The sequence below is a fragment of the Mus caroli genome, chromosome 9, assembly GCF_900094665.2.
Source record: "Mus caroli chromosome 9, CAROLI_EIJ_v1.1, whole genome shotgun sequence".
Lineage (NCBI taxonomy): Eukaryota > Metazoa > Chordata > Mammalia > Rodentia > Muridae > Mus > Mus caroli.
In genome coordinates this window covers 115,047,429-115,061,857 of record NC_034578.1, presented here as the reverse complement: position 1 = coordinate 115,061,857, position 14,429 = coordinate 115,047,429, and the positions used below count along the sequence as shown (strand labels likewise).

Genomic DNA, 14,429 nt, shown 5'->3' with positions numbered 1-14,429 from the left:
AGCGGTATTTGCTCACATGTGTGGGCAGGACAAGTGCTAAGTCTAGGGACTCAGTGAATGGCGGATGGGCTATTCATTGTCAAAGGAAAGTTTCTTGCCTGGTCTAGGGTGCTCAAATTGTTTTCTTCAAGAGAGTAAAAAGCACTCTCAGCTTGGATCTGGATGGGGCGTCAAGCTGGATGGGACCCCCAGGTGCTCCTAGGCCCTGGGGGGATGGACCTCTGGCGAAGGAATTAGTCCCACCCTGGCTCTCTACCCCCTCTCCCTGTGAGTGTCTGTGCCTCCCTATGCTGATCTTCTAAGAGCCCCATTCTTATGCCAAAGCGACTGAGGACTCCAGAAGTCAGTCAGTTTGTGTCTGTAGTAAAGAGGGAGGGACACAGGGCCTCCAATGGAGAAGCTAGAGAAAGCACCCAAGGAGCTGAAGGGGTCTGCAACCCTGTAGGTGGAACAATAATATGAACTAATCAGTACCCCCAGTGCTCATGTCTCTAGCTGCATATGTATCAGAAGATGGCCTAGTCGGCCATCATTGGGAAGAGAGGCTCCTTGGTCTTGCAAACTTTATATGCCCCAGTACAGGGTAACGCCAGGGCCAAGAAGTGGGAGTGGCAGGGGGGTATAGGGGACTTTCAGGATAGTATTTGAAATGTAAATGAAGTAAATACCTAATAAAAAATGGAAGAAAAAAAGAGGGAGGGAGCTCAGCTGAGAGGATCAAAACACAGTAGGGCACCTGTCTGTCTCCCACCCTGGCTCCTGGGGTACAAATGCCTTCTGCTGATCCTTAATGGTAGACCCTCAAGCCCACCATTCCTCTAAATGTCCCTCTGCTGCCAGGATGATCCCCCACTGCACGGGGAGAGCTATGTGCTTAGAAGCCTTAGGGTCAAGGGCTAAGATTAGGGTCCACATGTGCAGGGCACCCAAAAGAGCCCCAAAACTCTCTCCAGCTGTGCCCAGGGAATACATTCTGCCAAGATTCCATTCTTCCAGGTGGGCAGGGACAGCCCAAGAAATCATTCAAAGAGATCAAGACTATGCCAGTGAAGATGCTGGAAAATCTCTGGGATGGCAGATATCGCTTGTCAGTATGGTGGCATTTAGAATCACCTAGGACGCACACCTTTGGGTGTGCCTGTGTGGACATTTCCAGAGTGGTTTAACTGATGAGGGAAGAGCCTTCTGCATGTGGGTGACACCTTCCCATGTGCTAGGGTAATGCACTGAATGAAGGGGAAGAAGGCCAAGCAGAGCAGCCATCTCTCTGTGTCTCCCAGCTGCCCATGCAAAGTGATGGATGTGTCTTCCCTTCCGTGCCTTTTCTCAGGTGCTCAACCTATTCATCGCTTTACTGCTGAACTCCTTCAGCGCGGACAACCTCACAGCCCCAGAAGATGATGGAGAGGTGAACAACTTGCAGGTAGCACTGGCCCGGATTCAGGTATTTGGCCATCAGGCCAGTCGGGCCATTACCAGTTACATCAGAAGCCACTGCCGGCTCCGCTGGCCCAAGGTGGAGACCCAGCTGGGGGTGAAACCCCCACTCAGCAGCTGCAAAGCTGAGAACCACATTGCTACTGATGCTGTCAATGCTACAGTGGGGAACCTGGCAAAGCCAGCTCTTGGTGGCCCCAAGGAGAACCACGGGGACTTCATCACTGACCCTAACGTGTGGGTCTCTGTGCCCATTGCTGAGGGGGAATCCGACCTCGATGAGCTCGAGGAAGATGTGGAGCAGGCTTCTCAGAGCTCCTGGCAGGAAGAGAGCCCCAAAGGGCAGGTGAGAAGTCTCTTCAGAGGACAGATGGCCACAGGAAGGTGGAGGGGCTGTTGGGCAGAGAGTGGCTCTAGGCAGAAGAGAGAACTTCTGTCTAGGAGGCTGCGTTTGTTACATTTCTCACTGATGTGACTGCATACCTTATAGAAGCAACTCAGAGAGGGAAGGACTTGCTTGGCTCATGGTTTGAAGACCTATCAGGTCTCTCACGGTGAGGACAACATAGACACACTGGGTCTCAGTCAGGTAACAGAGACAGATCAATTCTGGTGCTCATTACTCAGTACAGGACACAGGTGTGTTTCCATGGGGATTCTAAATGTGACCAAGTAGGTTAGCCATCAGAGAGGTTTTCCAACACCAGAGTGTCAGAGCTGTGAGCTCCTGGCAAACCAGGCTTAGGCAACCAGGCTGAATAGAAGCTGAAGCCACACCCAGCATTCCAGGGTAGGCACCCACCTCAGCAAAGCCTAGAGGAAAGGGTCAGCCTCCTGAGGAGGCAAGTGGGGATGGGGCGGCAAGTAAGCCGCAGACCACTCCAGGGTACTTGCCCTTACATGCTCCTTGACACAGGGGCAGCAAGTGAGCTGTGGCCCAGGCTCTTACAGGAACAGCTAAGGGCAGGCCTGCAGTACCAAGAGGCCACCAGAAAGCAGGCTCACCTAATCTCTGTCAGAACAGGAAAAATCCTGGTCATTCCCTGACATCTTTACAGGCCTTTTATTTCCTGAGAAGAGACCTCAGAAGGAAATGACAGTCATTCAGAACCAAAGAACTGAAGGCACCCTGGAGCCTTCTGATAATGAGTCTTTCTCAATACCTTGCAGGGGTTCCTAGTGCTTTAAGCTGGTACATCAGCCCTCACAAACCTTGGTGACTCAGGGCATCCATTGTGCTCAATGCCAGGTTCAGGGATCCAGGGCAGTCCCTAGGGACACTCAGGGCTGCTGGCCAGGCTGTAAAGCTATGCCCTGCACCCACAGCTCTCCTGACTGCCTTCATCTCCTACAGCTGTCATTTGTACGCTAACAGCTGCTGCTATCAACTATCATTTTCGAGATTCCTTTGTCTGAGTGGCAGCCGAGGCCAGAGTGTCACCTCCCGGGAGTAAAGAACATGAACTCGGTGATAGCTGTCCGCAGCTCAGGGCCATGTTCGGCTACTTTGAGGTCCTTGGGGTATGAGTGCTCAAATGACCTTAGTCCATGACCAGTTTGACTTCTGGCAGGTTCTGATGGCCATGGTTACCATCTGTGGAGCCAAACCTCCTGCAGTGTATTATATAAGCATTCGTATATTTAGTGATCAGAAGAACAACGTGAAATAAACCTTACCTTCCTGATTTTGCAGATAGAGCTAAAAAAGATGAGAGAGATTAGATAAATTTCCTAAGGTCATGTACCTGCAAATGGAGCCAGGAGCTGTATACAGACCTATACCCCCCCAAGCTTAATTCACACTTAGGTACCTATGCACATAAGATGCACATGTGAAGACCTTAGCTCTTCTGATTCAGAAGTGATGAAATTGACTCAATTTCCCAGACGGGCCCTCTCTCATCAGCAGGAGCTGCTGCAGCAAGTCCAAAAGTGTGAAGATCACAAGGCAGCCCGAAGCCCACCCTCCGGGATGTCCTCTGAGGACCTGGCTCCATACCTGGGGGAGAGATGGCAGAGGGAAGAGAGCCCTCGGGTCCCTGCCGAGGTAGGTATGTGAGCTTACTAGAGAGGTCCAACAGCTGGACGGATGCTGTCAGGAGGGTTGGCACTACAGGAGGATGGGGACTGGACAAGGCTGTACCCCACTGCAGGACCATCTGCCAACCTCTGGTGAATCACACCATTCTACAGTGCTGAAACTCACCCCTATGTAGTTGTGAGGATGGGAAGAGAGTGTGGGTCCCCCAGGCTGTAGGACCTGAGCCACCTTCTACTCTCTAAGCCTGTATGTCTTCATCTATAGGACTGAGCAGCAGTGCCTATATAGAACTGTGTGACAGTGCCTCTATAAAACTGTGTGCAGTACCTATATAGAAATATATGCAGTACCTATATAGAAATGTGTGCAGTACCTATATAGAACTCTGTAGCAGTGCCTATATAGGACGGTGTGGGATGCCTACATAGAACTCTGTGGCAGTGCCTATATAGAACTGTGTAGCGTGCCCATGCAGGCCTGTGTGCAGTGCCTATTTGGAAAGGTTATTTGGAAGCCTAGATGAGAAGCTGCTTGTCAAATGTTCAGTTCCTGCCTGAAATGGAGTAAGTGCCCAGAAAATGACAGCCAAGAAAGAGAGGACAAAAGACCGTGAACAAAGAGAGTCAGGTAATCTTCCAGAGACAACAGTAAGAGTCGGAGGTGTTCCCTGGGCGGGGGAGTCTTCCCGGGGATGCCCCCCTCTGTCTTTTGTCCACATCATTCTCTCTCGCCAAAAGCAGCCTGGGGTGGAGGGAGGCTGTCTACAGGTGCACAGTGAACTGACAGCCTCACAAAAACCTAGCCGGGAGAACACTCAGCTGCAGGATGCTGGGGAGGTAAAAATAAACCGTGGTGTCACTTACAAATCCTGGGGGAGAGTCTCTCTGCAAAGAGATGCCTGCTAAGAGTCAGCGCCTTGGGGCAAGGAAGGTGGTTCAGTCAGTAAAGTGCTTGGTGGGAGCACACAAGGACCTGACTTTGTATCCCTTAGTACCCAAGTAAAAAGGCCAGGCTTGGTAGTGCACCCCTAGGATGCCAGTGCTGTGGGGAGGGGGCAGACAAGGGGATCCTTGGCACTCAGTGGCCAGTCATTCTAGCCAAGTCCGTGTTCCATGTTCCAAGTCCGAACTCCACATTCAGTGGGAGACCCTGGCTTTTGTGGAGAGTGACTAAGGAAGACATTTAACTCTAGCCTCAGGCATATGTGTGTGTGTGTGTGTGTGTGTGTGTGAGAGAGAGAGAGAGAGAGAGAGAGAGAGAGAGAGAGAGAGTGTGTGTGTGTGTGTGCACGAATGCACTCTCACACAATCACTCCCACATGTGATGCACATGTGATGCGCATGCACACGAGCTCCAGATACTTTCACTGCCACTGTAAGAAACTCGAGGCTTTAACTTGACACCTCGGCCCCAAGTGCAGCTGTGTGACAGCCACTGGACTTGGCCAAGATAAGACAAACACAGTTCACCCACGCACACGACTTATCAAGCCCTTCAGTGTGAGGAATGTCAGCTCCTGGCTTTGAGCCCAGGCAAGGCTGACCGCAGCAAACTAAGATAACAGAGTGGACCGAAATGCAGTTTGGGTGGGGGTTGTGACATTCCGCATGTGGGCATCCCGTCCCTTCTAAGTTGTTCAATAGACCCCCTCACTAGCCTTCCCTACTCCCTGCTTTCAGTACGTAACTTCTGAGCATAGGTTTTAATTTTGTTTTTGTTTTCTTGGCCATGACCCTGGCCAGGCAGGGAGGGGCCTGTCGGTGACAGATGGGGTTCCTCCCTACCATTTGGCTCCATTAGCCAAGCGATCAGGTTCACTAACTCTGGCTCCTAATTGAATTCGTCTGGAGACATTACAGGCCAGCGCTGCTGGGAGGATGGCAGGGCCCCACAACACCGCTCCCCGATTAAATATTCAAGTGCATTGAAAGCTGAGCATCTTTATGGATGTAATTATGGTGTCTCGGGCCATTGCCAGCTCTCCATCATGGCCCGGAGGTTTACATCCTGGCTCGGCCAAGCCTCAGGGCTCCACGGGGAGCATCTGTGTCCTGGCCTTAGGTGTTGAGACCCAGACACACGAGGATGCCAAAGCAGCAGACAGCAGGGCCTGAGCCCTGCAGGGATCGCAGCCCCACAGATAGACAGTGACCTTGTACAGATGTACCAGAGTCTTCAAAGAGCCACGTTCACTGCCCCAGCCTCTACCCTGCAGGGAGTGGACGATACAAGCTCCTCCGAGGGCAGCACGGTGGACTGCCCGGACCCAGAGGAGATCCTGAGGAAGATCCCTGAGCTGGCGGAGGAGCTGGACGAGCCCGATGACTGTTTCCCAGAAGGTACAAGAGTCATGGGCCTCCTCACGCTCATGTTATCCAGAGTCAGCATCCTGCCCAACACTTATCTAAGCACTTCTGTGTCCAGAACCATGACCTGGCATTCACAGGAACCAACCAAACAGGCTCACACCAGTTGGGACATCTGTGTCAGAGCACATTGTTTCCCCCCCACCTCCCCGCCCCCCAAACGCTTCGGGAAATTATAAACCAGTCCTATTGAGTGTGAGAGAGGGAAATGATACTATACTGGTGTCATTGTGGACTGGCTGGGGCCGTGAAGGACCCCCAGAAGGGTCATGGGTGTCTACTCCCTTAAATCTTTGATGACATTGCATAAAGTGGGTCTATACGGATCTACTTTCCCCTTTAGTATTTACAAAAGTGAGGCACATTACGTTCTCCATAGACACTTGTAGGATGGATGAACAGACAAATACTTCCTATTGAGAAGGTGATTATAGCCTTGGTGGCTTTAAATAAGTGAAAATTGTGGAAGCAACATCCTGTTGAGTTTCTGCTTCCACCTGCATTTAGCTAAGCTGGATGGACCCAGGTCCTATCCCAGTGGTTCCCCCAGTCTAATATGGATGGATGGATCAGGCTGTAGCTTCCCAGTGCCATCAAATTCAGGACTTGGGGTTTATCAGTCTTCCAGGAATCTGTGGGCATAAGGATAGAGACATCTAGGTTCATTTATATTAAGGAAGGAACCTAGGGTAGGCATTTGAATATCAAGGCCATGATGAAAGCCACCCCTAATGAGCTAGATCGGGAAGACAAGCTGGGAGGGACCACTCCTCTTGTGTTCCAGAAAAGGAGTCTCCCCCAGTGGTGCACACAATGGTTTCTCTGCAGACCAGAGCGACATCCTATTGCATTATCTGTCACTATCTATTCTAGCTTACCCTCTGGGCTGTGGAGAAACACTGTGACTAAAAGCATCCAAGGGGAGGAAAGGATTTATTTGACCTCTAAGTCATGGTCACTACTGAGAGAAGTCAGGGCAGGGAGCTCAAGCAAGAAGTTGAAGCAGAAACCATGAAGGAATGCTATTTGCGCTCGATCACAGGCTCACACTTAGCTAGCTTTCTTACAGAATCCAGGACCACCTGCCTAGGGAAGGGTGCTGCCCACAGTGGGCTGAATCCGCCTACATCACTGACAATTAAAGCTAACCAGGGCTCTGCCCACCATCTGTCCTCCTAGGCTGCACTCGCCGCTGTCCCTGCTGCAAAGTGAACACCAGTAAGTTTCCTTGGGCCACAGGCTGGCAGGTGCGCAAAACCTGCTACCGCATTGTGGAGCACAGCTGGTTTGAGAGTTTCATCATCTTCATGATCCTGCTCAGCAGCGGAGCGCTGGTAAGGAGGAGGAAGTGGGGGTCCCTGCCTCAGTGGCCTCCAACTAGCCTGGCCTTCCATCTAAAGGCTTTAGAGCTGCCTTGGTGGGCTGACCCCAAGGCTTGAGCTAAAAGTTCCCAGCCACAGATGGGAGGAGAGCGTTAGCCCTGTTCACCTCATGGGAGGTGCTCAGCACCTCACGTGTGATATTCTAAACCTAGATACAAACTGTTCGAACAATGAGGGCATGTCTCCCACTTAACAGATGGAAAAACTAAGACTCAAGTGGTCAGAGGACTCTCCCAATGTCACCAACTAGGCAGTAGCAAAACCTAACTTCACCCATACGTGGATCTCTAAACCCTTGGCTTTCTACCCCCCGACCTCACGAGCACACACTGCCTTTTTCTGAGGATCAAGACCGTCTTCATTTGTCTTAAAAAACCGCATGCCTGCTACTTCTTCAGATCTCACAGTTCCTTCAAGCACCATCTCCTCACATCTGGGCATCTGGAGAGCTTGTGGAAACGCAGGCCCAGTTGGAGAGCTTGGTGACTGAACCCAAGAACTTGCATTTCCAACAAACTGAAGCTTGAGGCTGACACTAGCCGCCAAGAGCCACACTGAATAGCAAGGTCTTATGGGATAGGATCTGAGATGCTCCCAAAGCCATTGGCCAAAGGCTGAGCCCTGGGGAGCCAGGAAAGGAGCCCTCTTCCCATGGACTTAGGTTCAGGGCACTGTTGAGTGCTCGTCCTAGTTAAGCAAAGTAGACAGACACCAGGAGGGACTTTCTGTCCCAAGCTGGCTGTGCTTCATACATGAGATCGCTGGTATCAAGGGCTCAGCTGGGGTCCATGCTAATCTGTTTAGGAAATGGGGCTAGAGCCCCAATTTCCTACAGCTCTATCCATATCCGTGTCTTTTTGTCTTGCTTGTCCTGTGTCATTTGCTCTCTAAAAAGAAAGCAATCTACCGAATGCCCGAGATCTGACTAAATGCCAGAATTGTTCAGTGTACATCTCTTGGCCATCAGGAAGAGCATCGGGGAGAAGCCGGTGCCGGGTGGGGGAAGGGACGAGGAAGTGGCCAAAGCTGCTAAGTGAATGGGTCCCTTCCCCTACACCTCACAGCTCCCATCTTTCCATAGGCCTTCCCCCAAAGGTCCCCTTCTTTGTTCTCTGCACCCGTTGCTGCAACCTCCTCTCTCCTCTTCTATAGTCTAGTGCCAGCCTCCCTGTTCCCAAGGGGGCACTCAGATCCTGAAACAGCTGTTCTGCCCCAGCCCCACCGCCAGCAGCTTCCCTGCAATCCCTGGCTCGTTTTCCTCTGGGACCAAACAGACATGCACCAAATTTAGGCTTCTTTATGCTTTTACTTTGAGTGCTTAAAAAAAAAAAAAAACATGAATTTTTATCTGACAAAGTAAAATGGAAAAAAAAAACTTGGAAATTATAAAAAAAAAAAAAAAAAGGTAAAGGGGGAAAATCAGCCATTTTCCTGTCATTCAAAGAGAAACCCACTTAGAAAACACTTTGGTGTGGCTCTCCCAGTATTCTCATGCAGAGAATATATAAATATTATAAAATAAATGTATGTGTGCATTCTATAATGTCTCAGGAAATATGTTCATGTAAACTCACTTAACAGCCACGACATTATCGGAACATGCCCTGTATATCCAGTTAGCGCCTGTATTCACACCTCACATAGACCACCCGTCTTCAACACTACCTTGGAGGTATTATGTACTTACTGGAGGTTTTTGAACGACAATCAGAGATGTTGAATGATTGCCAGAAATACTGAATGATATTGAATGATGATCAGAGAGGTATTTAATGGCTGTCAGGGATAGTTAATGATGGTCAAGAATATTGAATAATAGACGGAGAGAGTGAATGATACCCAAAGATGTTGAATGGTTGTTGGAGATTTATGAATACCTGCCTGGCTTAGGTTTGCTCCAAGATGCAGATATTAAAGCCATGTCTCTTGATCCATCAGCTTATTGAGGAGAACTTGTGGATGAAGCTCAGAAGGAAAGCAGGGGAAGGAAGGAGCTGAGAGACAGTGTCCAGCCTCAGTTGATCCCAGGGGTGCCTTGACCGTCCAGGGCATCACAGAGTTGTCCTACATGGAGACAAACATATATAAACCAAAGGCTCCCTGTGGATGCCTCGGACTGCCCCGGTGGGCACCAAATCTATTAAACACTTCCCAAAGTGGATTCATGTTGATCCAAACCATGAAGCTACTCCCAGCAGCTGGGGACTGAAGCCTCGTGTGACACTCTTCAGTCATGCAGACACTGGTAGCACCCGTGTCTTTAGCCCAGCCTTAAAGATAAGTTGACTAGCTTCCTGACACCTATTTGGCTCCCAAAGACTGGCTGTCTTTCACTCCCATCCATCATCCCTGAGAGGGGATGCCTAATGGACACGCCAGCATTGGGACCGTCTCTGTTCTTTCTCATCTTTGCCTCTGATAAAAGGAAAAATTGGTGTCTCTTTTTCATTTGAATTTCCTTGATTACCCATGAAATAAAACGCTCACTTTCAGAAGTCTCTTGGCAACTCTTTCCTCTCTTGTGGACTGCCTGCGGATATCCCTCTGTGCTTTTATTTTTAAAATAAGTCACTATGAGCATCGCTTTGGTTTGCCTCCAAAATCCAGCTTGAGGTTTCTTCTCTCACTTGTACCCAACAGCCCTGTGCAGTATTGGGGCTCGATGTCCCTGTGGGCTGCATAGTCTCCGTTTATGTCCCACTCAAGTTGCCGCCTCCACTTTCTGCTGAAGCTGTTCCCCGGACGCTGTGGGCAGGCTGGGGGGAGGGGGGGTCCTTGCTGTGGGTCAGGACTCCTGTGATCCTGGTCATTCTCCTCCCTGCCCTGCAGGCCTTTGAGGATAACTACCTGGAAGAAAAGCCCCGAGTGAAGTCTGTGCTGGAGTACACTGACAGAGTGTTCACCTTCATCTTTGTATTCGAGATGTTGCTCAAGTGGGTAGCTTACGGCTTCAAAAAATATTTCACCAATGCCTGGTGCTGGCTGGACTTCCTCATCGTGAATGTGAGTGGGGCTGTGGGGGGTGGAGCTGGGAATCTCTCACCAGAGGCAGGTGCCTAAGGCTAGAACAAACACACGCTGATCGGTTGTCTCTCAGGAGCTGCTTTAAGCACTGAGTGAGAAGTCAGGGTAAGTTTGCATGTCAGTGAGTGGTGAGCTCCAGGAAGCTCACAATTCAGACACGATGGTGACCCTCGGGTGAGCCTGCAGGTCTCTGGCTTCTGCTAAGTAAAGCTACTACAGCAAGATAATGTGGGCATCCTGGCTTCTGTGTTCCTTCACCCATCACCAGGGTTCTGGACCTCAGAGCACTGTGGTCTTCAAACAGAACCCATCTGCTTGCTAGCTTCATGGTCTCCATGACTGAGTTAAAGATACCCATGGAGCTTTTAAAAAACAATCCTGCGCATCCTGGACTCTGGGAGATTCCAACTTTTCTGGTCTTGGGCCAACTCTAGGCATCAGTATTTAGAAGAAGTTCCAGTCATTTCCAAGGTGTGGCTATGGCTGAGCGGAGGGCACTGGCTTCTCTTTGGTACCAGTAAAGGCATCAGAAGGTCCTGCTGGAACTCCTACGTAGGGACTCTTGTCATCTGACTGCTAACCCCTGCATCAGTGCACCGGCTGTGAGCCCCACACTCAGGCTACCGTCCTTCCAGTGGCTAACCCATTCCACTGCCCTACCTCCTAGCAGGCCGTCTCCTTCTTGGCTTTTCAATATGCCAACCTGTGTTACTTGCTCACTGTTGTCTATCTGAGAGCAGGGTAAGCTGTAGGTTGTCTCTGTCTCCCTCCTTCAGCAGCCACCTGCACCAGGGCCTTGTGATGTCAGGAAACATGTCCACATCTGGTATTTGCCTTCTGAATCTGGCTGGGCTCCAGAACAGAACATTCTGTCTAGCCTAGGTTGGCAATACCTCTGTAACAGGTCTGCATGCAACTCCCTTCAGTGAGCCAGTGGTATCAGGCCACCGTGCCACAGGGACTCACTGAGAATCAAAATCAAAATCACAGGTGACAGTTCTGTGCACGTGAAATAAAAAGGAACGGTTGTCTTCTGGCTTGCTGCCTGCTGTGATTGTGTAGAGGTCTTTGTTTTTCAGTCCTGGTCACCTTAAAGTCTCTTCTTAAGCTGCATGTGGTGGCGCACCCCTTTAATCCAAGCACTCAAGAGGCAGAGTAGGCAGATCTCTGTGGGTTCGAGGCTAGCTTGGTCTACATAGTGAGTTTCAGGACATCCAGGGCTATGTAGAAACCCTGTCTCAAGAAAAACAGAGTGGGAGGAAAAGAGGAGGAGGAGAATGGAGAGGAGAAGGGAGATAAGGAGGGGGGAGAGGAGAAGGAGGGAGAGGAGGAATCAGGAGAGGAAGAAGAGAGAGACGAAGAGGAGGAGGAGGAAAATGAGGAAGAGGAGGGGGCCTTTTCTCCCTTGTGGCTGTCTATCCTTCCTTCCACACATCCCTCTTTTTATCTGTTCCACCATTCACACTCCTTCCTCCCTCCCTCCCTCCCTCCCTCCCTTCCTTCCTTCCTTCCTTCCTTCCTTCCTTCCTTCCTTCCTTCCTTCCTTCCTTCCTATAGTCCATCCATCTTCACTTCTCCCATCTCCCCCTTTCCATCTAGTTATCCCTTCTCATTCATCTTTCTGTCTTCCCTTCATCCTTGCCTCTTTCCTTCTGTCCATCCACCCACTGGTGTTTAACCCTTCCATCTACTGTTTGGTTCATCCTTGTAACTGAATAGCCAGTCACTTAACCTCCCGTCCACCCATCCTTCATTACCATCTACCCAAGCACTCATCTACCCATCCTCCTCTTCTCCACGTGGTCCACCATCTTTCCATCCTTCCTGTTCCAGTCTAATGGTCAGTTTCAGATGTCCACCTGGGATCCCCTGGAGAAAGAGTCTCAGCTGAGGAATTCTCTAGATCTAGTTGGCCCGTAGGCATGTCTGTGGAGGGTTGCCTTGATTGTCAACTGGAATCGGAAGATCTACCCTGAGTGTGTGCTGACCCCATTTCACGGGCTGGCCCCCGAGCTGCACAACAGTGAAGACAGATGAGCAGAAGCAGTGAGCAATCACGCAGAGATCCCTGCGTGGTCCTCTGCTCTGTTTAGGGCTGTGCCGTGATGCCGCTGGGATTCCTCTCTGATGGACTGTAGCTTGGGGTCAAGCCAGATGAGCCCCCCATTCCCTTAGCTGTGTTTTGTTGGGTGTCTCATCACAACCACAGTAAAGAAGCAGAACCTGATCTATAAATGAACAGAAACAGGCTTCCCTGGAGGATGTGCAAAAAGTTGACATAAAACTGCCCCAAACCTTGTTGTCCTCAGACAGACAGAGAGCTGGGTGCCTGATGGTATCAGCCTTGTATTGATGCAAGAAGGAGGTCCATCCAGTCTGTTTTGGCTGTTGTGGGTCTGTTAGGATAGACTGCCTATTAAGAGAAAGGGTATTGTTTCAGACACAAGGATCCACATGTCAACCCCTTGCTTTCTGGAGTCCTAGTGCAAGCACCAGAGTATGTAAGGTCAGCCTGAGTTCAACATCAACCAGGATCTTGTGGGTCTGGGTACCAGCCCCATCAAGCTAAGCTTGTCCCCAGAACATTACCCCTAGCATCTTGGAGATTCCTGGGAAGGGTGACTATTTTTCCATGACAGCCTGTGTCCTTTGCTGCCCTTGGGGTACCACCTAAAACAAACTGGCAGACCCACAGGGATTCATTGCTCAGTTGTACCTCAAATGTCCACTGAATCTAGATCTCAGACAACTGCCAGCTATGAGAACTAGCTAACTTCTGAATCCCCTCTTTCCACTTGACTCTCTCACTTCACAAAAGGGCAAAAGTGTCCCAATCTAGCAGGTCACAAAAAAGGGACCAAGAGGAACCTAAACATATACATATAAGCAAGACTCGTTCCAACACGATTTTCTGAGCAAAGACAGTCAAGAGTAACCCTAAATCCTTCGAAATAAGCATATTGGTCACTTTTCTACTGCTGTGTTAAATTTCCATGTCCAAAAGCAATGTAGAGAAGAAATGGTTTATTTGGGCTTATGCTTCCAAAGGGAGAGAGTCCGTCACCACAGGGAAGCTTGGCACAGGAGCAGGAAACTGGATGGTCACTTTTCGCCCTCACTCAAGAAGCAGGGGTTGTGCTTGGGGGGAGGGGAGAAACAAGAAGTAGGACAAGGCTGTAAAGCTTCAAAGTCAGCCCTCTCCCTGCCTCCATGATCCCAGCAATGCATTTCCTCCAGCAAGGCTTCTCCCCTTAAAGGGTCCATAACCTGCCCAAACAGCATCACCAGCTGGAGACCAAGTGTTCAGATACATGAGTCTGTGGGGGACATTTCACTCTCAAACCACCACGATGAGCTTTATCATGCGTGCAATGAAGGGACCTCAGCCGCCTAGGTCTCTGAAAGCCAATCAAAACGTTAAGGTTCTTAGGGCCCTTGGAAGGGAAATGGAGTTTTATCTGCATGCATCTTGGGATAGCAGTGAGTGAGAATGAGTTTTCTTGCCCAGAACTCCATGTGTGTAATGAATAGGTCTTGAGACCATAACAGAAGACAGGGCAGAAAGAATGGAGACCCAGAGGAAGGGATGGCGCATTGTAGAATGTGGTCTGCTGGGTGTGCCATGGACATCCCACTCATGAACTCTCGGCAATGGTGATTACCTGCACAAGTTTGGGTCCATTGCTACCCTGTCACGATTGAGGAGGAGTTCATGAGGCCCCACCCATCCCCAGGGATCTATAGACAGCTAGTGGTTGCTGGAGGAAGGAGAGCCATTGTTCTTAGTGGTGCAGACTCGTTAGATATCTGTGCTCCTGTAAGCAACCCTAATGAAACTCACTGGGTCTTCTAAAAATAAGATATGAAAGTCAAAGGGATCTGATTGGAGGAGGGAGGGGTCAGTGGGTGGATGAGGGAGATAACAGGGAATCATGGGTGGTGAATATCGTGTGTGTGTGTGTGTGTGTGTGTGTGTGTGTGTGAAAATATAAAGTCCATCGTTATGTATAATTAATATACAGTAATAAACACTTTGATTCAGTAAAAGAAAAGGACTTTCAAGGTTCAGCAAAAAGTGGGAGCCAGGACAATTGTCTAGAGAGACAGAGCAAGCAGGAAGTAGGAGGCTGGGCAGAGACATTCCAGAACACTAGGATAATGCTTTGGTCTCTGCCTGCA

At 50.0% G+C, this 14,429-nt stretch overlaps 1 protein-coding gene across 4 annotated transcripts in view; it reads left to right on the top strand.

Annotated features, from left to right (window-relative positions):
• The window catches only part of Scn10a (sodium voltage-gated channel alpha subunit 10), a 108,901-nt gene that overhangs the window by 81,194 nt on the left and 13,278 nt on the right, over positions 1–14,429 (top strand). For 3 of the 4 annotated variants that reach the window (XM_021173166.1, XM_021173169.2, XM_021173167.2), the window contains 5 exons: positions 1,331–1,783; positions 3,344–3,484; positions 5,694–5,817; positions 7,024–7,178; positions 10,056–10,229. In XM_021173166.1, coding sequence (XP_021028825.1) covers positions 1,331–1,783; positions 3,344–3,484; positions 5,694–5,817; positions 7,024–7,178; positions 10,056–10,229 — 1,047 coding nt within the window. The remainder of the gene's footprint in view (positions 1–1,330; positions 1,784–3,343; positions 3,485–5,693; positions 5,818–7,023; positions 7,179–10,055; positions 10,230–14,429) is intronic. The other variant, XM_021173168.1, reaches the window with a different exon arrangement.